Below are 23,813 nucleotides of genomic sequence, written 5' to 3' on the forward strand. Positions count from 1 at the left end.
GATAGATTTGTCTGCTTTGAATATGACCTCCACATAGGTTTCATCCAGGGGTCTGTCCCTCTATTCTGACAGGGCAGTTTAGGTTCCTCCTGCTACAAAGTGGCGAGCTTCTTCAAGGTCCCTGTCCTTGTTATAATGTCCGCTTGTTCTGATGCAGCCAGATTCTAAAGTCCAGAGGAATCCCAACTACTGACTTTAAGCAGGAGGAGGGGTGTATTTATCCTACCTATTGGGGATTCAAAGACCATCCAAGATACTAGCAGTCTTCATAGTCAAAAATCCTCTTCCAGTCAAAGGAAAGTGCCTTGCTTTCACCTCCCTGGGCTTCTGAGACATAAAAGCAGAGGTCTAGCTTTTCAAATTAGTCAATGTTCTCTGAGATTACTCAATTGGCTTAGTCCAACTTTCCCTTGTTGCAAGGCGGTGGTCAGTTCGAAACAGGAAAGAGGGGCTGGCAGGTTTCACTGAAAACTGATTTGCAAGTATTGATTGGCTCGGCTCACCAGATAGCTACAATTTCCGGTCATAAACCCAAAAATAAAGGAAATGCAGGTTATCGTCTTCACAGAGGAATCAGGCAATGGGTGGGGAATCCACCGTTATGTAAGGCTCCGAAAATGCGTCCTCTCTGGACATCATACCATTCAAGTTATGGGGGGGCCTGTCAGATTCCATGGGTGCAGTATCAGAAGGTCCTTTCCTCTCCTGGGGACAGGTAAAACGCCTCTACCCTCACTCCAGTCATCTGACTTCCAACACGTTACTTTGTTGCCTGTATGAGTGGGCAGTAGCCTAATTTGACTATGAGCTGGAGACACTTAGGCTACACTCTCTTACCAGTCGAACTGAGGCTGTACTGTTGATTGTTGTGACAGAATTGCAGACTGTCGACTGTACTAGTGGTAAGTTTAAGGCAGGCCAGGAAAGAAGCTAATAGGACAAGCATGCACAGATCTTCCAAGCCATGCTTTGGACTACTTTCCCTTCAATTTCCCTATAGAAGAGCATTTTGCTAGGTATTTATCCTACTTTCAGCGTGGCTCTAGCTTTTTCTCCTTGCTGGATTTAATGGACGCAGCAACCACATCTGCCACACTAGGAAGATTATAACTAGTTAACCAGTTACAACTGAGGTAATTAGTTGTAGGTGGTTAGCTAGATTGAAAAGTATAAGTTGCTGCATTAAGCACTTTCCCATATTATGTCTTGTGATAATAAATGGTAAAAATTATCTTTTCTATATGGTACCTACATTTACTACCACACTAATGATTTATAGCCAGTGGTAATAATTATCCTGAAACAAGTGTGTATTATTAAATTAATCTGCTAAATCAGGCCCTGAAATAAATCCTTACAGGATTATCTGATACTGTTTGTTTTTTGCCATCTTCCTCCCAATGAAGAGTTTTCTTCAGAAATTTGTGCCTTAATGTAAACACTTGAGGCTAAATACAAAGGGATGTTAATTAACAACGTGATATGAAATATTAGAAATGTCTTTGCTTGTCTGACACAATACCTTTCATGGTAAATAAAGTTGCACTGATGCCCTTTTTGATTTTGCTGGTGATTACAGCCTCTTATATGACACATTATGAATTTGCATTACCAGTAATCCCTCTTACCGGTGAGTCTGTTTTCTCTGACTACTCATTAGTTCTTTTGAAATTTTTCTCTTAAGTTCATTGTTTATTGGATAATACAATTTAAATAAGATTTTTAAAATAATAGTCTGGTAGGAACACTTATATATACCCAGTCCTGACTGGCGACTGATAATCCCATTATTCAACGGCTGTCTTTGCACCTATGATAACTAAACGGTTATTAACTTTCCATCATATGTCAAGTAAGGTGCCATCTATATTAAGATTCTAGGCCACATATAGAGTACATACAACCTCTGACTTGCCTCTTAGTATTTTCATGGCATTGGTGTCATCAAGGGCAGATATTTTTCTAAGTTTATGTTTTAAAACTATTACTTTCAGTAAATTCTTCCCACGGCATTGACATAATATGATGTAGAAGGTGAAACGCTTACACATGTTAAATAACTTTGAATTTTGAGGAGCCTTCATCATATTTTTACATGATGTTTCATGTATGATTTATTTACATGCCAAATCTTTTCAAGGCTTGGCTTGTGCACGGACCTTTATAGCCAAGCCGTACCCTTCGCTCTACAATGCCTATTCATTTGTTGTCTCGCCCAAGTGTAGGAGGCTGGCCTGGTTTGTAGTGGGTAACTTGAGTACTTACACCTTAGACCAGGTCCAATTATCCATTATTAGTGAAGTAGCAGTGTTCTAGCAGCTTAGGCTAATAGGGGTAGCTATAGCAGAGCAGCTTAGGCTGAACTAGGAGACGTGCAAAGCTCATGCAATACCACTTATAGTTACACAGTACTTATGCACAAGTAAAGACAATACTCAGTGTTAAGAAAAATAAAGGTATTTTGGGTGACACAGTACCAAAAATATCTTAGAGACAATACTCCTTCTGGAGGTAAGTATTATACACAATATATACACTAGACACCAAAATTAGACAAGTAAATAATCATAGAACAATGCAAACAGTAGGAAATCCTATAGAATGCAATGGGAGAAAATAGGTCTATGGGCAACACAAACGATATACTAAGACAGTGGAATGTGAATCACAAATTCCCCCCCCTAGACAAGTGTAGTGTGTGCAGAATCGCTGGGAGAGTAAGAATATAGAAAAGGTAAGTAAATTACCCCACCCCAGACCCCAGAAAAGCAGGAGGAAAGTACTGCAAGTTTCCTTAGGACACACTACACCTCGTTTTGGGGATTTTGCAGCAGCCAACCAAGTCTGCAAAGAGCAACTGCTGGATTATTGGACCTGAAGACCTGCAAAGGAAGGGGACCAAGTCCAGAAGTCAAAAGAAGTTCCAGGAAGGACAGGAGCCCCTGCCAACCCAGAAGAGGGTGCAAAAGAAGAGTCCCTGGTTAGTTGAAGACTGCATAAATGCACCCTAGGGAGATGCCAGCGGGTTCCTGTATGATGCAAAAGATGTCCTACAGCGTGAAGATCGTTGCAGGTGAGATTTCGTGTTGGAAGGCGCCAACAAGCCTTGGCTACAACAAAAGTGCGTTTTCCGTCAAAATGGTGCTGGATGGACCCAGGAGGGACCTGGGGCCTCAACTCTGTGTGAGGAGGAAGAGGGGGCTCTCGGCACTTTAGAGAGCCCTAAGGATGCCAGCCAGCACCCCCAGGAGCCACAGGATCCGGGTTCAAAGGAGGTGCAAAACACAGTTGATGCAGCACAACAAAAGGTGGTCCCACGCCGCCGGAGAACAACTCAGCGAGTTGAGCGTCGCAGGATGGAGTGCTGGGGACCTGTGCCAGGCTGTGCACGAATGAATTTTGTAAGAGTTTAGAGGTCTCAGGAGGCGGAGAAGACGCAGTACACAGGGGTACCATCGCTCTTGGAGAAGGCAAGGTCTTACCTCCTCCAAATTGCGTCAGCAGGACCTCAGGACAGACTATGTCGATGATGTCCACCCTCTGTGTCCTTAGGAGCACCCTCGTCTCTGGGAGTGGAGTCCCAGGGTACAGGTCGTCATCTTGGAAGGTGCCTGCTTGGAGCAGGGGAGTGACTCCGTCACTCAACGGGAGATTTCTTTGGTTCTTCGGGTGCAGGATGAAGACAGGGAGTCCCCAGAGCATGCATACTGTGGAAACGGTTGCAGTTGCTGACTTGGAGCTGAGGTTGCTGAAGAAAAGTGTCTCTTGTAGACACTTAGTTGCAGTTACAGAATTTCTTGGAGCAGGTTGCGGTTGATCCGAGTTCAGAAGAGTCTGAAGTTGTTGCAGAGGATTCCTAAAGGAAACTTGCAAGCAGAATCTGAAGAGAACCCACAGGAGAGACCCTAAATAGCCCTGAGAGGGGAATTGGCCACCTTATCAGGTATGGACCTATCAGGAGGGGTCTCTGACGTCACCTGCTGGCACTGGCCACTCGGAGCCCTCCAGAGTGCCCCCACACCTTGCAAAGCAAGATGGCTGAAGTCTGGGACACACTGGAGAAGCTCCGGGCACCCCCCCTGTGGTGGTGAGGACAGGGGAGTGGTCACTCCCCTTTCCTTTGTCCATTTTCGTGCCAGAGCAGGGGAGAAGGGGTCCCTGAACCGGTGTAGACTGGTTTATGCAAGGAGGGCACCATCTGTGCCCTTCAAACCATACCCAGAGGCTGGGGGGGGGGGGCTACCCCTCCCCAGCCTGTAACACGTATTTCCAAAGGGAGAGGGTGTTCTCCGAGGAAATGCTTTGTTCTGCCTTCCTGGGACTGGGCTGCCCAGACCCCAGGAGGGCAGAACCCTGTCTGTTAGGTGCCAGCATCTTTAGCTGCAGTGCAAGCCTCAGAGCTGGTTTGGCAGTACTGGGGGTCCATAGTGGAGCTCCCAGGATGCACGGAATTGGCTCCCCAATACCAGATTTGGAATGGGGGGGACAATTCCATGATCTTAGACATGTTACGTGGCCACATTCGGAGTTACCATTGTGAAGCTACATATAGGTATTGACCTATATGTAGTGCACGCGTGTAATGGTGTCTCCGCACTCACAAAGTCTGGGGAAATGGCCCAGAACTATGTGGTGGCACCTTTGCTAGTACAAGGGTGCTCTCACACTTAGTAACTTTGCACCTAACCTTCAGCAAGTGAAGGTTAGACATATAGGTGACTTATAAGTTACTTAAGTGCATTGAAAATGGCTGTGAAATGGTGTGTGCACTATTTCACGCAGGCTTCAATGGCAGTCCTGTGTAAGGGTTTGTCTGAGCTCCCTATGGGTGGCAAAAGAAATGCTGCAGCCCATATGGATCTCCTGGAACCCCAGTGCCCTGGGTACCTAGGTACCATATACTAGGGGATCTAGTATGCCAATTGAAATTAGAAAATGAAGTCGCTGGCCTACAGTGACAAATTTAAAAGCACAGAGAGCATAATCACTGAGGATCTGATTAGCAGAGCCTTAGTGACCCAGTTAGGCACTACACATTAGGCCACAAACTATAAGCACTGGGGTCCTGGCTAGCAGGATCCCAGTGACACAGTAAAAACACACTGACACACACTCACAAACAGGCCCAAAGTGGGGGTAACCATGCTATAAAGAGGCTACTTTCTCACACCAAGTGTCATTAAATTAATTGTGAAATCACTTAATGATGACTGCTGGGCAGTGTGTGTTGGCTGCCATGTGTAAACCGGAATATGTAGAGCTTTTTATGTTGTTTTTATTGACCACATACCACCACTGTCACTAAATAGTCAACCTCTGGAATGTTTGTTGAATTCATTCTATAGTTCTCAAATTAGCAAATTTCACGCATCATGATATGCCTATTTGCAGGAGTATCCATGTATTTGGTTGTTGAGCTGTTGAAACTAGCTCACGTTTTGATGCTTGCATAGTTTAATAGTCCAAATTTCATTCATTTTTTCATGATTACCAATTCCCTACTACTTCCACCCACTGAATAATTTTCTGCTATTTAACCCGTGTTTCCTCAGTACTGTGCCTCACGTGCCTTCACACACAAGCCCAGGAGCCAGAGTTCAGCTATGGCTGCGCGGAAGGAAGTTGCTACCCAGCTACAGGCGACCTTCTTATTGGCCGAGCGCAACAGCTGACGGCGTCCTCCACGTGCGGACTGCACAAGCCCGAGCCCTACTGTATTGTGAGCCACCTGCAGGTAAGGAACAGTACTGCATCCCTTGGGAGTGTGTGGGTTGAACGACCTCAGCTGCAGCATCTCATCACAGCACCCCCCCACCAGTCTCCCCTCCCACACTTGAGCTTCAAAAATGTTCCCATAGCCTCCCCAAGCACTTTATGGCGAACATCTGGCGGAGAAGCTGTCATCAGGCACTCATTGTTTGTACAGTTGGACCTGCGAGGATTTTTTTCTTTCTTTCCCTTTTGCACGTTACAGTCAACAGAGAAGCCCCCGTCCTTCCCTGGAAAGAGCAGTGGGAGGAGGGAAATATGCTTGCAAGTTTGCACACTGATTGTAAAACGCACAGCAAACAAATGTTTATGCTGTTGTGTCGAACAATTGCCAGAGAGTGCAGCCAGTGACTGTATCTTGTGTTTTCTAAAACAACGAACATTTTTTAAACTTTCTCTGTGAAATCATTTTGAACTACTTCGGATATGTTTTAGATTTAAATTCTTTAACGCTGGAATCGCGAGGTGTGTTTTTGAGGACTTCATCTCTTTAATCCAGCTGCTGTGACGCTTCAGCTTGCATTTGTCTCTTCCGGTTGCTTGTATTTCAGCAGCGCACTTAACTTTATTCACATGTCTCCAGTGTTGTAAAAAACTGTCTAGACGGCTTCCACCTCAGAAGTTTGACAGTAATTACAAGTGTTCCTCAAAAGCTGGCTATTGTTCTAAAATGGTCTCTGCGCGCTTTTCATCTTTGCCCAGCAGCGTTAACTGAAATATTGTTTTTTTCCTGTTCCGAGGTTCTTGATTACTTTTTACATTATTCAGCTTTCTCATCACTTGCCCTGCCGCATATTCAACAACCTAGCACAATACATTTAAAACAGAAGAATCCTGCCTATGGGACCTAGCATCATATTTTTAGAGCGGTAAATGGCACTCGACAGAATCGTTTCTTGAATATCTATGAAACAGGGCAGGTCCCTAGTAGGATGGACAGGCCGCGTTTGTTGGAGAGAGATTTTAATGCACACTGTGAGAGGACTTTGCATCTAGGCTTTCACGACCCCTTCGGAGTCATCTTGCCCAGTTGCATGAGATAGAAGGCATGCCTTTAAAACTTGTGTTTAGAGCAGTAAGGCACAGGAGATAATTTGTGAACGATTCCCTGATCCAAAGGCACAAACCTTGATGTTCACATACTGCCCAAGAACGACTCTTGAGAATTATGGATCTGCTCAGATACCCCTAAATGAACTAGGTTAAACACCAGGGGGAGTAAACTGCTTATTAACCCACTGACGCTAACTGTAATGGTAGAATGGAATTGTTGGATGATGGTTAAAGCGCATTGACCTAGCCTTCCAAGACAATCTGCCCAATGCCGAGAATTTAGGAGTGGAACAGAACCTGCTCCCTCCTTCTGTTATGGCTTATGCTGGAGAGTGGTTAAAACCAGTCCCAAGAGGGCCACCCTCAAGAACTCCAGTAACATTAGACGTTTCAGTACCATTGTAGCGTTGTGATTTTGAGATATCCTGCCCTTGTGCTTCTCAGTGCTGCCCTGTGTTTTTTAGAGAGAGCTCAACAGCATTGAGACTACTTGAGGTTCTCCTTTTTTTTGCCAAAATCTTATTTAACGTATACAGCCAATAACAGTGCATTATCCAGCAAAGATGGAGACTGCCAAACCTCCCTCCCCCCCCCACACACACAAGGGTCAAGAGCAGACATATGGTACAGTATGAATGCGCTTACAAAGATGGATAATACCTCAAAAACAGGTAATGATATTTGTGTTATGTGGTTCGACATAATTATACAATAAATGAGTACATAATGTAGAGAGCCACCCCAACCATCTCAATAATCCATTCCTCCTCTAGATCAAGGAAATGTGTTATGAACGGGATCAAGTATTTTAGCCCATTTCGTCAGGTCCTCGGGAGGGTCTCACTTAACTGTATTTTGTGATATCAGAGCTGGGCCCTGATGTAAGGGGTCACTCAATGCGAACCCCTTTTCTGAGAGTAACTACTGCTGACTTTTACTAGGCCAGGTAGCATTCACCATGCTAGTTCTATTATTCTTCATCAGCCCAAATAACTTTTTTCCTGTACCCCTTTCTATATACTGCTTCATCCTGCAAAAAGTCTGTACAGTCTATGATAACTGGGGTCCCGCATCTTCATCGTATCTGACTAAGTCTTGAAGTAAATCTGTTGATGAGTGAGTTTGTGCTGTCCATTGGACTACACAAATGTGTGTGCTGCACATGATGGGGGAGTCACCTTTGTGCTGGGATATTATCATTTAATGGTTCGCCAGCCTGTATGTCTAAGAGCTACCTCATAGGTAGTTGAGTTAGTCACCACAGACTCCTTTGTGTTTCCTCTGCTACAGTGAAACCCACCCTCCCCAATTTCCTGGATTCTACTCGTTTCCCAGTGAAGCTGCAAGTCTGCAGAAATCCAAAAATACCTATTCACCTGAAACAGCCAAACTAGTCTCAGGGTGGCCACCAAAATTAGTAACCCACTAAAACTTGCCTGCAATAGACAGAAATACTTCTATACTCCTTCAGGTTTAGTGAAAAATTGGAATATCTACAAAAAGTCTTTGACACACATACTCTCTGTAGCGTGTGCCACACAGCAGACTGCCCATTGCAGATTTTGGGGAAACTGCCAGATGTTGCTGGAAACCACACACTAGCTGCAGAAACCAAGACGCAAAGATCTCAAACTCTGTCATTTGTTTTTATTTGTTACAGTATCACAGTTTGATTGAAATTGCTTTGTTTTTTTAAGCAAGCGTAATAATTTTTCATGAGTATAAAATGCATTTTTAGCTTAATGCCACCTTGATTCAGAGTGATGATTGACTTATTGTTCAGCCTGCCTAGGTTACAACCTTGAAACTCAAATGTTGCTGATAGAAACACCTTCATTATTTGCATTTTGGTTTATTTAATGGTTCTCGTTTTGGTTTTCCTGTATTGTTATTGTTGGTGTGAAGTTTTTCATTTCTTACGTCCTTGAATCTGTGATGGTATCAATATTGTTTTTCTTGTTTAGCCATAACTGGCAAGATGATCTTTGTCAGTTGTATTCTGTGTTTATTGTTCATATCCATGTTAGCTTTCCACTGGTTTTATTGGTGTGAAGGCCTTAGAATGCCAAACCTTGGATTCTCTGCTGGCATTTGTTGGTTCCACCATTAGTCATTGTTGGTGTGGAGCCCTTGGAGCCCTTTACAGTCTTGCATCCTCAGGTATTTTTTGGTGATATCCATGTTGGTTTTTCCCTGTTGAAAAATTGTTGGTGTGAACGCTTTTGTTTCTTACATCCATGGTTCACTGGCGCTATCCATGCTGGTTTTCCTCTGTTTGATCATGGTGTAGCGGTGAGCCTACTATGATGATGAAGACTAAGGAGTGGCTATCGATAATGATTCCATCATCCTGAAATTTTGTAGATTCGATGGGAATGGAAAATGTTTTGTAGGTGTTGCGCTTTCTGTACTGAGCTACTTAAATTTACATGTTTTAGCTCTTTTCTAACCCCATAAGAGAGGTTGCCAAGAAGAGAAGGAGATTGAAAGTGTACTTATTTAAAAACAACCTGGACTTCTTTATATCATAACATTGTCGTTAGCAGTAGATTAACTCAGTTGAAAATTGGGTTCCCAAAGTATGCAAGCAATTTTGTCCATTTTTATTTATCTGAATTCAGAAAAAATATAGTGTCTTAAAGTGAGGGTAAGACACTCGAGAAGAAAAATACATTAAAATGATTTTGCAGCTTTTCTGATAAAAGGTGGAACTCGGTACTTATTTGTCAAGAAAAAAGCCCTTAAGTAGTGTTACACCTAAAGGGTTGGTATTATCACCTTTATTGTTCATCTCCTACATGGCATCAGATAGATTTAGTTACTGTAATGGGCATTTTTTTTCTTCCACCGGAAGCTTTTAGAGAGAATCATTTCTACTTTTTCAGTTCAAGAAAGTGTTCAAATTGTCGATTCATTATAACTACTAGATTATACTATTTTAACTGTGCATTTAGTACTTCCAACCGAATCCATTAAAATGTTGCAAATTGTTCAAAATGCACCAACCAAACTAATATTAAACATCAACAAATTCAGTTCCATCTCAGTAGTGTTAGCTTCACTCGATTGTCTGACAGTTCAGCAATTGATCAACTTCAAAGGATTGTGTGTAGTTCAAAAATCGTTGGAGAGGGAAAATATGACCCTCTAACAAGCCGTTTCTCTTTTACTTTCCGAAATGTAATCTGGAGATTCAAACAGGTGTTATTAGTAAAGGTACCCAGATTTTCCAGATCAAGGCTCAGAGACAGTTCAGTAGTTGGGGCAAAACTGTGGAACTCCCTTCTCTCCCCAATTAAAACCAAACGGTTGTTACTGAAATGTAGGAAGCTAATCAAGACCTGGCTTTTCATTCAATAGGATATGAATTATTTGTACATTTTCAGCTGTTACATTGATATTTTTTTCCCAGCACTAAGGTACTTTAGGATGTATGTGCTTCGTAAATATCATAATTAAAATAAGTGTGCTTTCAGTTATATACCATCAAAAAAATCCCTATTGCTTTGCTCTTACAAAAAAACCCTGTGAGGGTTGAGGTGCAACGCAGTGCCAGGAAAAGGGTGAATATTTAACTGGAGAAAGCAGCACACGAAGGACAGAACTAGAAAACACATGCAGTGTCATGGAATGCTTAATGAAAAAGAAACAAAGCAGTAGTTCTAACTGTGAGAAGTGAAAGAACGAAAGACAGCCAATCAAAAGAATCACAAAGTGGCTATGCTCCAGGAGAGGGACCAAAAAAATAAACCGCCATTGACAAAAAGCAACTAAATGACTGATCATAAAGCTCATCAGTGGTAAACAACGGGCGGGCTATATGCCTAATATAAGTTTGCAATAGATTTTTCACTATTAGCTTGCACTATGACTTTTCCATTGCTTGCTAGTCATTGCCTATCATTCATGTGAGATTTAAGCTTCGTACAGGACGTAAATAGTAAGATCCCTAAAAACATAAGCAGTGGTTTTTTTGCATTATTTTTACAGAGGGATGCTTGCATTGTATTAGTTGCAACAGCAACAAAGTGATGGATGTAATGCTTTGAATCATTCTTAAAAGCAAGAAGGACAGATGATGGACGGAATGCTAAATGAGGTAAACTTTCACCCCCCAGTCGCAGATCTAGGTTTAATCCATCATTTTGTTCGCTCCCCACGCCACCCACTTTGGACCCAACCTTATGCAAATCAGTCTTGACCCTGCTCCCCATGAGAACAGTCCAGCCTGAACTGCCAGGCTAGTTCCTCCCTGGGCCAGGAACAAGAATCCAGGACCGGTGTAAGGAAATGCCTCCTTGGCATGGTTACCCCCTGACTTTTTGCCTTTGCTGATGCTATGTTTTGAATTGAAAGTGTGCTGTGGCCTGCTAACCAGGCCCCAGCACCAGTGTTCTTTCCCTAACCTGTACTTTTGATTCCACAATTGGCACACCCTGGCATCCAGATAAGTCCCTTGTAACTGGTACCTCTGGTACCAAGGGCCCTGATGCCAGGGAAGGTCTCTAAGGGCTGCAGCATGTCTTATGCCACCCTAGAGACCCCTCACTCAGCACAGACACCCTGCTTACCAGCTTGTGTGTGCTAGTGAGAACAAAATGAGTAAGTCGACATGGCACTCCCCTCAGGGTGCCATGCCAGCCTCTCACTGCCTATGCAGTATAGGTAAGACACCCCTCTAGCAGGCCTTACAGCCCTAAGGCAGGGTGCACTATACCATAGGTGAGGGCACCAGTGCATGAGCACTGTGCCCCTACAGTGTCTAAGCAAAACCTTAGACATTGTAAGTGCAGGGTAGCCATAAGAGTATATGGTCTGGGAGTCTGTTTTACACGAACTCCACAGCACCATAATGGCTACACTGAAAACTGGGAAGTTTGGTATCAAACTTCTCAGCACAATAAATGCACACTGATGCCAGTGTACATTTTATTGTAAAATACACCCCAGAGGGCACCTTAGAGGTGCCCCCTGAAACCTAACCGACTATCTGTGTAGGCTGACTGGTTCCAGCAGCCTGCCACACTAGAGACATGTTGCTGGCCCCATGGGGAGAGTGCCTTTGTCACTCTGAGGCCAGTAACAAAGCCTGCACTGGGTGGAGATGCTAACACCTCCCCCAGGCAGGAGCTGTAACACCTGGCGGTGAGCCTCAAAGGCTCACCCCTTTGTCACAGCACCGCAGGACACTCCAGCTTAGTGGAGTTGCCCGCCCCCTCCGGCCACGGCCCCCACTTTTGGCGGCAAGGCTGGAGGAAACAAAGAGAACAACAAGGAGGAGTCACTGGCCAGTCAGGACAGCCCCTAAGGTGTCCTGAGCTGAAGTGACTCTAACTTTTAGAAATCCTCCATCTTGTAGATGGAGGATTCCCCCAATAGGATTAGGGATGTGACCCCCTCCCCTTGGGAGGAGGCACAAAGAGGGTGTACTCACCCTCAGGGCTAGTAGCCATTGGCTACTAACCCCCCAGACCTAAACACGCCCTTAAATTTAGTATTTAAGGGCTCCCCTGAACCTAGAAAAACAGATTCCTGCAACTAACAAGAAGAAGGACTGCTGAGCTGAAAAACCCCTGCAGAGGAAGAACAGAAGACACCAACTGCCTTGGCCCCAGACTTACCGGCCTGTCTCCTGCCTTCCCAAGAAACCTGCTCCAGCGACGCTTTCCAAGGGACCAGCGACCTCTGAATCCTCTGAGGACTGCCCTGCTTCGAAAAAGACAAGAAACTCCCGAGGACAGCGGCACTGCTCCAAAAGAACTGCAACTTTGTTACAAGGAGCAGATTTAAAGACCCCTGCAACTCCCCGCAAGAAGCGTGAGACTTGCAACACTGCACACGGCGACCCCGACTCGACTGGTGGAGAACAAACAACTCAGGGAGGACCCTCCGGCGACTCTACGACTGTGAGTAACCAAAGTTGTCCCCCCTGAGCCCCACAGCGACTCCTGCAGAGGGAATCCCCAGGCTCCCCCTGACCGCGACTGTCTGAACTCCATTTCCCGACGGCTGGAAAAGACCCTGCACCCGCAGCCCCCAGCACCTGAAGGAACGGAACTTCGGTGCATGAGTGACCCCCAGGAAGCCCTCTCCCTTGCCCAGGTGGTGGCTACCCCGAGGAGCCCCCCCCTTGCCTGCCTGCGACGCTGAAGAGATCCCTTGATCTCTCATTGAAAACCATTGTGAACCTGACGCGTGTTTGCACACTGCACCCGGCCGCCCCCGCGCTGCTGAGGGTGTACTTTCTGTGCTGACTCGTGTCCCCCCCGGTGCCCTACAAAACCCCCCTGGTCTGCCCTCCGAAGACGCGGGTACTTACCTGCTGGCAGACTGGAACCGGGGCACCCCCTTCTCTCCATTGAAGCCTATGTGTTTTGGGCACCTCTTTGACCTTTGCACCTGACCGGCCCTGAGCTGCTGGTGTGATAACTTTGGGGTTGCTCTGAACCCCCAACGGTGGGCTACCTTGGACCCAAACCTGAGACTTGTAAGTGATTTACTTACCTGACAAAACTAACAAAAACTTACCTCCCCCAGGAACTGTGAAAATTGCACTGTGTCCACTTTTAAAACAGCTTATTGTGTTTTATGTAAAAAGTATACATGCTAAAGTAATGATTCAAAGTTCCTAGAGTACTTACCTGCAATATCTTTCAAATGAGATATTACATGTAAAATTTGAACCTGTGGTTCTTAAAATAAACTAAGAAAATATATTTTTCTATAACAAAACCTATTGGCTGGATTTGTCTCAGTGTGTGTTCCGCATTTATTGCCTGTGTGTATGTACAACAAATGCTTAACACTACTCCTTTGATAAGCCTACTGCTCGACCACACTACCACAAAATAGAGCATTAGTATTCTCTCTTTTTGCCACTATCTTACCTCTAAGGGGAACCCTTGGACTCTGTGCATACTATTCCTTACTTTGAAATAGTGCATACAGAGCCAACTTCCTACAACCGGTTTCTGGGTATGCCCAGGAGTGGGTCCCATGCTCATGCTAGCCTGGCTGATTTAAAAAAAAAAAAAAAAAAAAAAAAACACACACTCAACTTTTACCAATGACTATAAACCTTCTCCATGTAGTGTAGGGAAGTGCCATTTTTCTAGCATAGCTACCCCCACTTTTTGCCTGATCTTTGTGTTAGACTGTAGTTCACTGGGATCCTGCTAATCAGGACCCTAGTGTCTGTGCTCCCTCCTATAAATTTGGTTGCTGGTAAATGTTTAACACCCACAATTGGCATACTGGTGCACCTATGTAAGTCACTAATATGTGGTACTTGGATACCCAGGGCATTGGTACACCAGGGGACGCCCATGCGCTTCAGCATGTATTGTGCCATCCACAGCGGCCCATGCAAACTGTGGCTGCAAGTCTGCCATTGCAGTCTGCGTGAAATGGTGCATGAACAACTTCACCACAGATAAAATACTTGTCTTATATCCTGGTCACTGCACATAGACACTGTAAGTTTCCCCTCTGGTAGGCCCTTCAGCCCCAGGGCAGAGTGCATGCCCCTAAGTGTGAGGGTACCCCTACATATCCTAGCCCCATTTCCTGGACTCTGTAAGTGTGGGAAAGCCATCTTAAGGTATGCAGTGGACACTGGTCAACACAAGTGGTCCAACTACATAGAGGCTTCTCCGAACCTAGGCATGTTTGGTATCAAACATGTTGAAATCATGCAACTAGCACTGGAATCGGTGTACTACTCTGGGGGTTCCTTAGAAGATCCCCTAGTTCTGCCTGTGCAGCCTCATGGGATCTAGCTGCCAGCCCACGCTGCTGCTGACCTCAGACACTTGCCTGCCCTCCTGCTGGCAAGCCTGTCTCAGGCTGGAGAGGCAGAATAAAGGATTCCCTGCAAGGGAGAGGTGTGACCACCTCCCACTGTGTATTATAACTCTAAGGACTGAGGTGGGGTGGCATCTGAGTGCCACCATACAGCTTTGAAGGGCACATTTTGTGCCCTCCTTGCATAATCCGGTTTGCATCAGTTCAGCAACCTGCAGGTCCTGCTCTGGTGCAAAACTGCACAAAGGACTGGGGAGTAACCTCCACCCCCGTCCAGCTCCTCCTCTAGGAAGGTGTACAGAGCTCTCCCAGGTGGCCACTTAATTCTGCCATCCTTGAAACAAGATGAGGAGGGGCCCCTGGGAGCATGTGACTGGTTAGGTGGGTCACTTAAGAGTGTGACCAACCCCCTTATAGGGCTACTTAAGGGTTCCCCTGTGGGTGGGTGTAGAAAGCGGGCCTGGTGTGTGATGGGTACCTATGGTACTTACACCTTATACCAGGTCCAGGGTTCCCCTATCAGTGAAATGTAGGCAGTGTCTAGAAGCCAGGCTTTCTAAAAGTAGCTGTGGATGAGCAGCCAAAACTTATGTAGAAGACATTCAGAGCTCATGCACTACCACTGTAGACACACAGCACTTACACACATGAAAGAAAACACTCAGCGTTACGAAAAAAAAGGGTTTTTATTACAGTAACACAGTACCAAAACACTAGATAGGCAACCCTCCAATAGGAGGTAAGTAAACATACTACATATATACACTAGTAATCAGTAATAGGCATAAAGTGTGATAGAAAACAGTGCTAATGCAAAAAGACAATAGTGACCCTAGGGGGAGCCCAAACCATGTACAAAAAAAATGGAATGGGAATGTAGGACCTTTACCTAGGTACATGGAATGTGTAGAGGGGAGCTGGGGGTACTAGAAAACTCCAAAGATAAGTACCACATTGCCCCCCAGCGACCAGGAACAAAAGAGTAAATAACTGGATTGTCCCCCAACCACCCAAACTGAAGAAAATGAAGAAAATGCAACACCCAGACAAGACTTTAAGAAACCAACAGTGGATTCCTGAAGAGGAAGACCTGTGGAAGAAGGGGACGTAGTCCAGAAGTCACAGAAGAGTCCAGGGGGAGCAGGAGTGTAGGAAAGTATCCTCTTTCTTGGCATTGTTACCCCCCTTTTTTTGCTTGTTGTCAGTGTGTTTGACTGTGGTGGGAACCTGCTAACCATAACCCCAGTAGTTTTGCATTCTCCTGTAAATTGTACCTTTTTCTTCACTCAGTTGGCATACTGGTCCCCCCATGTAAGTCCCTAGTGTATGGTACCTAGGTACCCAAGGCATTCGGATTCCAGGGGATCCCTGTGGGCTGCAGTAGTTATTGTGCCACACATAGGGAGCCCATGCAAAGAGTTCTGCAGGCCTGCTATTGCAGCCTGCGTGAAATGGGTGCATGCACCCGTTTTCAATACAGGTCACTGCAAGCCACCACTATGGAAGTCCCTCTCATCCCAGAGGGAAGGGTGCAGGTATCTGTGTATGAGGGCACCCCTGCACTAGCAGAGGTGTCCCTGTGGGCTGCAGTACTTATTGTGCCACACATAGGGAGCCCATGCAAAGAGTTGTGCAGGCCTGCTATTGCAGCCTGCGTGAAATGGGTGCATGCACCCGTTTTCAATACAGGTCACTGCAAGCCACCACTATGGAAGTCCCTCTCATCCCAGAGGGAAGGGTGCAGGTATCTGTGTATGAGGGCACCCCTGCACTAGCAGAGGTGTCCCCCAAACTCCAGGCCCACTTTCCTGGACTTTGAGAGTGCAAGGACGCCATTTTACGTGTGTACTGGACATAGGTAGTGACCTATGTCCAGCTACATAATGGTAACTCTGAACCTGGGCGTGTTTGGTATCAAGTATGTCGGAATCATACCCCATACTGTTACAAGTATTGGGAGTATGATTCCATGCACTCGGGGGGCTCCTTAGAGGACCACCTGCATTGCTACCACCAGTCTTATAGGGTTCTCTGGGCAAACAGCTGCTGCCACCCCTCAGAAAGGTTTCTGCCCTCCTGCTTGATCTGATCAAGCCCTAGGAAGGCAGAACAAAGGATTTCCTTTAGGAGAGGGAGGTAACACCCTCTCCCTTTGGAAATAGGTGTAACCGGCTTGGGAGGGGTAGCCTCCCCAAGCCACTGGTTTGCTTTGAAGGGAACATATGTTGACCTCAGTGCATAAACCAGTCCACACCAGTTCAGGGGCCCCCAGTCCCTTCTCTGGTGCGAAACTGGACAATGGAAAGCAGAGTGACTACTCCCCTGTCCATCACCACCCCAGGGGTGGTGTCCAGAGCTCCGCCAGAGGGTCCCTGGGTTCTGCCATCTTTAATCCAGGGTTGGCAGGGACCTCTGGGAGCATCTGAGTGGCCAGGTCAGGCCGGTAATGTCAGAGCCCCCCCTGATAAGTGCTTACCTGGTTAGGTGACAAATCCCCCATTCAGGGCTATTTAGGGTCTCTCTCTATGGTGGGTCCTCAGATTCGGCTTGAAAGAGTCCATCAGGACTCTTGTGCAACCTCTTCTTCGACTTTTGGCCACTGGAACTGCAACTGGACCCTACAGGAACCGACAACGCTGCAAACAACAAAGACTTGCCTGGCAACTTTGTTTCCAAGTCTCCTGCCAGCTTTGCAACATTTCCCTGGCCGTGCATCCTCAGAATAAAACCCCAGAAGGCTGGTAAGAGCAATGCTGAGGGTCCACTAAGGAGCCCGTAGAGTGCATGGAATCATACTTCCAATACTGGCAACAGTATTGGGTATGATTCTGACATGTTTCATACCAGACATGGCTAGCTTTGGAGTTACCATTATGTAGCTGGACATAGGTAGTCCTATGTCCAGTACATGCATAAAATGGTGTCCCCACACTCACGAAGTCCAGGAACATGTGACTGGAGTTCGTAGGGCTGCACCTCTGCTAGTGCAGGGGTGCCCTCACACACAGGTACTTGCACCCTTCCCTCTGGGCCAGGAGGGCCTGCCATAGGGGTGACTTATGGTGCAGTGACTTGTAGTAAAAAGGGTGTCTGTATCCTTTCACGCAGGTTGCAATGGCAGGCCTGCAGATAAACTTTGCATGGGCTCCCCATGGGTGGCATAATACATGCTGCAGCCCATGGAGAGTCCCTGGTACCCCAATGCCCTGCGTACCATATACTAGGGACTTACATGGGGGCAGCAGTATGCCAAGTGTGCGGTGTATGTGATTCAAGTAGCCAAGTTTAAAGGGAGAGAGCATAATCACTGGGGTCCTGGTTAGCAGGATCCCAGTGAACACAGTCCAACAAACTGACAAACAGGGAAAAAGTGGGGGTAACCATGCTAAAAAGAGGCTACTTTCCTACAGTGGGTCCTCAGATTTGTCGAGCAAGACTCTACAAAGTACTCTCACATCTTCTCCTGGCTTCCAGATCCGCTGCTGGTCTGCTTTGGAACTGAAACACGTCTGCTTCTGGTGAGAAGGTTCCCATTGCTACATTTGTTTCTCTGGATCTTGCAAGAGTTCTGCAACATCCAAGGCTGTGCATCCTCTAGGGTCACCAGGACTCGGTTTGCCCCTGAAGGACAAAGGAATCTCTTTTAGAGTGAAGGACTTCTTCCCCTGCATCCGCAGGCACCTCAGGACAATGTCAACCAGCTGGTGGGGCATGCTGTTGCACAGATATCAAAAGGCTCTGCTGGCTTCCTCCGAGTCCTGCTTGTCTTCTGACCAATTTGGGAGACTGTGGACCCCTGCTCCTGCCACTGGACTGGAACCACTACTGTTGCTCTTGCCAAGGCTTGTTGATTCTTCCTCCATAAGATCTTCAGGAGTCAAGAAGCCCCAGCCTCCAGCACTCTGCAACTTGAAGATCAGCCCCTGTCCTGCAACTCCTGCGACGTGGGGCTTGTGCTTTGCTGTGCTGCTGACAAAGCAAAAACAACAAGTGATGGACGGAATGCTGAACATTGTCAAACATTCTCCCCCAGTACAGTGATCTGGGCCTAAATCCATTGTTTTTTTGCTGCCCATGCCATTCCAGTTTGGACCCGGCCATATGCAAATCAGTCTTGACCCTGTTCCCCATGGGAACAGTCCAGCCCGAACTGCTAGGCCAGGTCTTCCCTGGACTGGAAACAAGCATCCTGGTACCGGTTTCGGGGTTTCACCCCTCATCAGCCAGGCTAGCTTGAATCCAGTGGCATGGGAAGCACGGGATAATAATGGATGGATTAAACCCAGATCTGTGACTGGGGGTGAATGTTTGATTGGTTCTGCATTCCGTCCATCCAGTTACGCTATCCCACAGCGTTGTGTTTTGCTTTGCTTTTGCCGCCCTAAGTGCGCCGGGTATGCCCAGACGTGGGTCCCGGGCAGTACGCAAGTACTCCATAAACTGGATAGGCCCAAAGACATTCAAAACTCAAAAATCTTCAGTTGCCTCAGTGACCTTGATCAGTGGATGACATTGAGCCCTCTCAAATTGAGTGCTTTCAAAACTGAAATAATCGCATGTGGTGATTGGAAAAATTATGACCCACTCTGCGCCTGACAATTGGGGACCACCTACTAAAGTACCCAAGGACGTAAGCAGCCTTTGGAATTACCATGAACTCCAAATTATCAAAGGTTGATAAGCTAGCAAGATCATGATTCATTACTAAGAAAACTCTTCCCCCCCACCTGGTATTTCCACACAAGGTCCAGGCTACTATCGCTCTTGTACTGTTTAAACTGGATTACGCCAATGACCTCTTGTAGGAGGCTGGTCTGGCTTGTAGTGAGTACCTTAGGTACTTACACCAGGTCCAGTTATCCCTTATTAGTGAAATGTAGTAGTGTTCTAGCAGCCTTCGATGAACTAGGAGACATGCAAAGCTCCTGCAATATAGTTCCACAGTACTTATACACAAAAAAAAAGGTACTTTATTTTAGTGACACAAGGCCAAAAATATCCTAGGGCAATACTCCTGGAGGTAAGTATTATACACAATATATCCACTAGACCCCAAAATCAGGTACGTAAATAGTCCTAGGATAGTGCAAACAATAGAAAATACCATAGAATGCAATAGGAAGAAATGGGCCATGGGGCAACACAAACTGTATACTAAAAGTGGAATGCGAATCACAAATTCTCCCCCTAGTGTGTAGAGGGTCGCTGGGTGTGTAAGAAAACCACAAAATACCCCACCCCAGAGCCCAGGAAAGTAGGAATAAAGTACTGCAAGTTTCCTCAGGACACACTACAAGTCATGAGTAGAGTTATTGCAAGACTGCAAGCAACGAATGGTGGATTCCTGGAACTGAAGACCTGTAAAGAGAGGAGTCCAAGTCCAGAAGTTGCAGAAGATTCCAGGAAGGACAGGAGCCCCTGCCAACCTAGAAGATGGTGCAAAAGAGGATTCTCCGGTTGGAAGAAGTCTGCAGAAGAGCACCAAAGAAGATGGCTGCGAGTTTCTGCGTGATGCTAAGATTGTCCTACGTGGAAATGTTGGATGCAGGTGTGTTGCAGCACTGGATTCGTCCAACAAGCCTTGGTTCAAGCAGTGTCGCAGATTGCGTCAAAATGGCGCTGCCTGGACTTAGGAGGAACCTCGGGGCCTCAACTCACACTGAGGAGGCAGAGGGGGCTCCCAACACTGGAGGGAACCCACAGAGGACCAGGCAGCACCCTTGGTGGTCCCAAGACACGAGGACAAAGAAGGTGCAAATTGCGGTTGCTGCAGCACTACAAAAGAAGGTCCCACGCCGCCGGAGAATAACTCAGCGAGTTGAGTGTCACAGGATAGAGTGCTGGGGACCTGGGCCAGGCTGTGCACCAAGGATTCTTGCAAATAGTGCACAGCGGCCTCAGGAGGTGAAGATGACGGGGTGCACAGGGGTACTGTCACATACGGGGTAGGCAAGCTCTTACCTCCTCCAAATTTTGACAGCTGGACTTTAGGACAGTCTGTCTTGAAGGGGTTCACCACCTGGGTTCCAAGGAGCACGCTCATTGCCAGAAGAGTCCAAGAGAACTCTTCTGGTCTTAGAAGGTGCCTGCTGGAGCAGGGAAGTGATTCCGTCACTCCACGGGAGATTTCTTTGGTCCTTCTGGTGGAGGGTGAAGACCGGGAGTCCCCAGAGCGTGCACACCGTGGAAACTGTTGCAATTGCTGGCTGAAGCTGAAGTTGCAGAGTCTAAGTAGTCCTTCTGGATACTTTTTTGCAGTTACAGCTGTTCCTGGAGCAGTCTGCGGTTGATCTGAGGTCAGAGGATGAAGCAGGAGTTGCAGAGTATTCCGGATGGAAACTTGCAAGCTGAATCTGAAGAGGAACCCACAGGAGAGACCCTAATTAGCCCTGAGATGGGGGATTGGCTACCTAACCAGGTATGCACCTATCAGGAGGGGTCTCTGATGTCACCTGCTGGCACTGCCCGCTCCCAGCCCTCCAGAGTGTCCCCACACCTTGGAAAACAAGATGGCTAACGTCAGGGACACACTGGAGGAGCACTGGGCACCACCCCTGGGGTGGTGATGGACAGGGGAGTGGTCACTCTGCTTTCCTTTGTCCAGTTTAGTGCCAGAGCAGGGACTGGGGGTCCCTGAACCGGTGTAGACTAGTTTATGCAAGGAGGGCCCCATCTGTGCCATTCAAAGCATTTCCAGAGGCTATGGGAGGCTACCCCTCCCAAGCCTGTAACACCTATTTCCAAAGGGAGAGGGTGTAACACCCTCCTCCCAAAGGAAATGCTTTGTTCTGCCTTCCTGGGTCTGAGCTGCTCAGACCCCAGGAGGGCAGAACCCTGTCTGAGGTGGCAGCAGCTGTAGCTGCAGTGCAGGCCTCAGAGAGCTGGTTTGGCAGTACTGGGGGTCCCTGGTGGAGTCCCCAGGATTCATGAAATGGACCCCAACCCCCCAATAACAGATTTGGAATGGGGGGACAATTCCATGATCTTAGACAACTTATATGGCCATATTTGGAGTTACCATTGTGAAGCTACATATAGTTATTAACTTATATGTAGTGCACGTGTGTAATGGCGTCCCTCCACCCACAAAGTCCGGGTAATTGGCCCTGGATAGCATGGGGGCACCTTTGCTAGTTCAAGGGTGCCCTCACACTTAGTAACTTTGCACCTAGACTTCAGTAAATGAAGGTTAGACATATAGATGACTTATAAGTTGCTTAAGTGCAGTGAAAATGGCTGTGAAATAGTGTGTTCACTATTTTGTGCAGGCTGCAGTCCTGTGAAAGGGTTTGTCTGAGCTCCTTATAGGTGGCAAAAGAAATGCTGCAGCCAATAAGGAACTCCTGGAACCCCAATGCCCTGGGTACCTAGGTACCATATACTAGGGACTTATAAGGGGGTTCAGTGTGCCAATTGGAATTGGTAAAAAGTCACTAAACTATAGTTACTAATTTAGAAGCAGAGAGAGCATAAGCAATGAAGTTCTGGTTAGCAGAACTTCAGTGAAACAGGTAAGCACTACTGACAACACACACATTAGGCCACAAACTATGAGCACTGGGGTCCTGGCTAGCAGGATCCCAGTGAGACAGTAAAAACACACTGACACACACTCACAAGCAGGCCAAAAGTGAGGGTAACCATGCTAGAAAGAGACTACTTTCTCACACCTCTACAGTGGATCATCTTTATCAACTATGAAAAGACTACTACTGATTCAGAACTTTGTTGACAAACTTTGCCCCTACATGTAAAGCCACAAGCCCACATCTCCCCTGCCTTGAGGGCCCTACATTGGTTACCAGTTGCCAGAAGATCCACCTTCAAGCTGCTTTGTATCAACAACAAAATAATACATGGCACAGGACCACTTTTCTTAAACACTAATGGACAGCATATCGAGTCCTTTTGTTAGATTGTTTTCTTTCCGCCGTCGGGTTTGGATGTGATTCCTTTCGCTCCGGTAGATCTCGGTTCTGTACTATCTAAACTTCTTTCTTCTTTCTATAAACATTGGTATAGTTTTTGATCGCGTTTTCTCACTTATATTCAATCCGTTTGTAATTGTCTGGGTCGATTAAATGCCCTTTCGGGTGACCGCGCCCTTCTTGGGTCTACTTCGACTCGTGGTTGTCGAATGATGTCAGGCTGATAGATTGGACTCTGTTTCGCTTTTGCCTTGAGTGTCACGCCAAATTCCCATACATCGACCAACACTCGGTGTGCACCCTCTGTCTCTCTCCGGATCACAAGGAGGAAAGCTGTGAAGCGTGTAGATCCTTCTGTTTGAAGAAAACTTTGAGGTATCGAAGAGTGTGCTGGTTGGAGATGGCATCCAAGTCGTCGGAACAAACGCCCAACATTTTCGGAGAGGAACCAGCTCGGGCTGCAGTTTCCATTGCAGATTCTGATTCAGACCCAGTCTCGGATGGGGACAGCCAATCAGTTCCGGCTGTGTGAGTGCATCAGAATCTTCCCATCACCAAAAGGCACCACTGCTTGCCGGCCATGGTCGGGCCTGAAAAATACATACTGATGACCAACCCTCGGGTTTGGCACCGAAAAAGACCACAGTGCATTCAGCACCGACCAAACATCATTCAACACCAGTTTCAGGATTGAGTCAAAGACTGGACACTTCCACCTCGGAGCCGAAACGCCGATCATCCATTTCAGGGTCGAAAAAACTACCATCTATTTTAAAGCTGACATTCTCGGCCCAACTAAAACATACGTTCTCCAAGCTTTTAGAGCTAAAACCTGTGGGAAGAAAATATGCTCCAACTACGGTGGCGTCTTTAAAAATAAAGGCCCTACTTGAAGCGATGGACGCTAAGCAGCAAATCCAAATCCATGAAGATACTGGAAGGATTATTGCTTCTCCTCCTTCTACAACTAAAAGGAAATTAACTTTCTAAGAGACTTTAGAAGCTGGGCCTCCACCTCCCAAGATATTTAAGCACGAGGAGAAACCAAAGGCAGTACATCAGCCTTCACCACCACATTCTCCTTTGCTTCCTGCTTCTCCACCACCAGATACTCCACCACATCACTGTCACCTACACAATTCTCTCCATAATCATCTGTTTCTACACATGAGGATGATTTAGGTGACCCTCATTACAGTATAGACACATAGTATTTATATGATCCTGACCCTGTTCATTCAATGATCCTGATTTATATCC

General features: G+C 46.5%; 1 protein-coding gene across 2 annotated transcripts in view; it reads left to right on the forward strand.

The window, feature by feature from the left end:
* The window catches only part of LAMB1 (laminin subunit beta 1), a 728,031-nt gene that overhangs the window by 107,607 nt on the left and 596,611 nt on the right, over positions 1–23,813 (forward strand). For both annotated transcript variants that reach the window (XM_069229822.1, XM_069229821.1), the window contains one exon: positions 5,553–5,734. Coding sequence is in view for 1 of the 2 variants with exons in the window: in XM_069229821.1 (XP_069085922.1) it covers positions 5,553–5,734 (182 nt within the window). In the remaining variant the exon portion in view is untranslated. The remainder of the gene's footprint in view (positions 1–5,552; positions 5,735–23,813) is intronic.

This window comes from Pleurodeles waltl, chromosome 4_1 (assembly GCF_031143425.1).
Source record: "Pleurodeles waltl isolate 20211129_DDA chromosome 4_1, aPleWal1.hap1.20221129, whole genome shotgun sequence".
NCBI lineage: Eukaryota > Metazoa > Chordata > Amphibia > Caudata > Salamandridae > Pleurodeles > Pleurodeles waltl.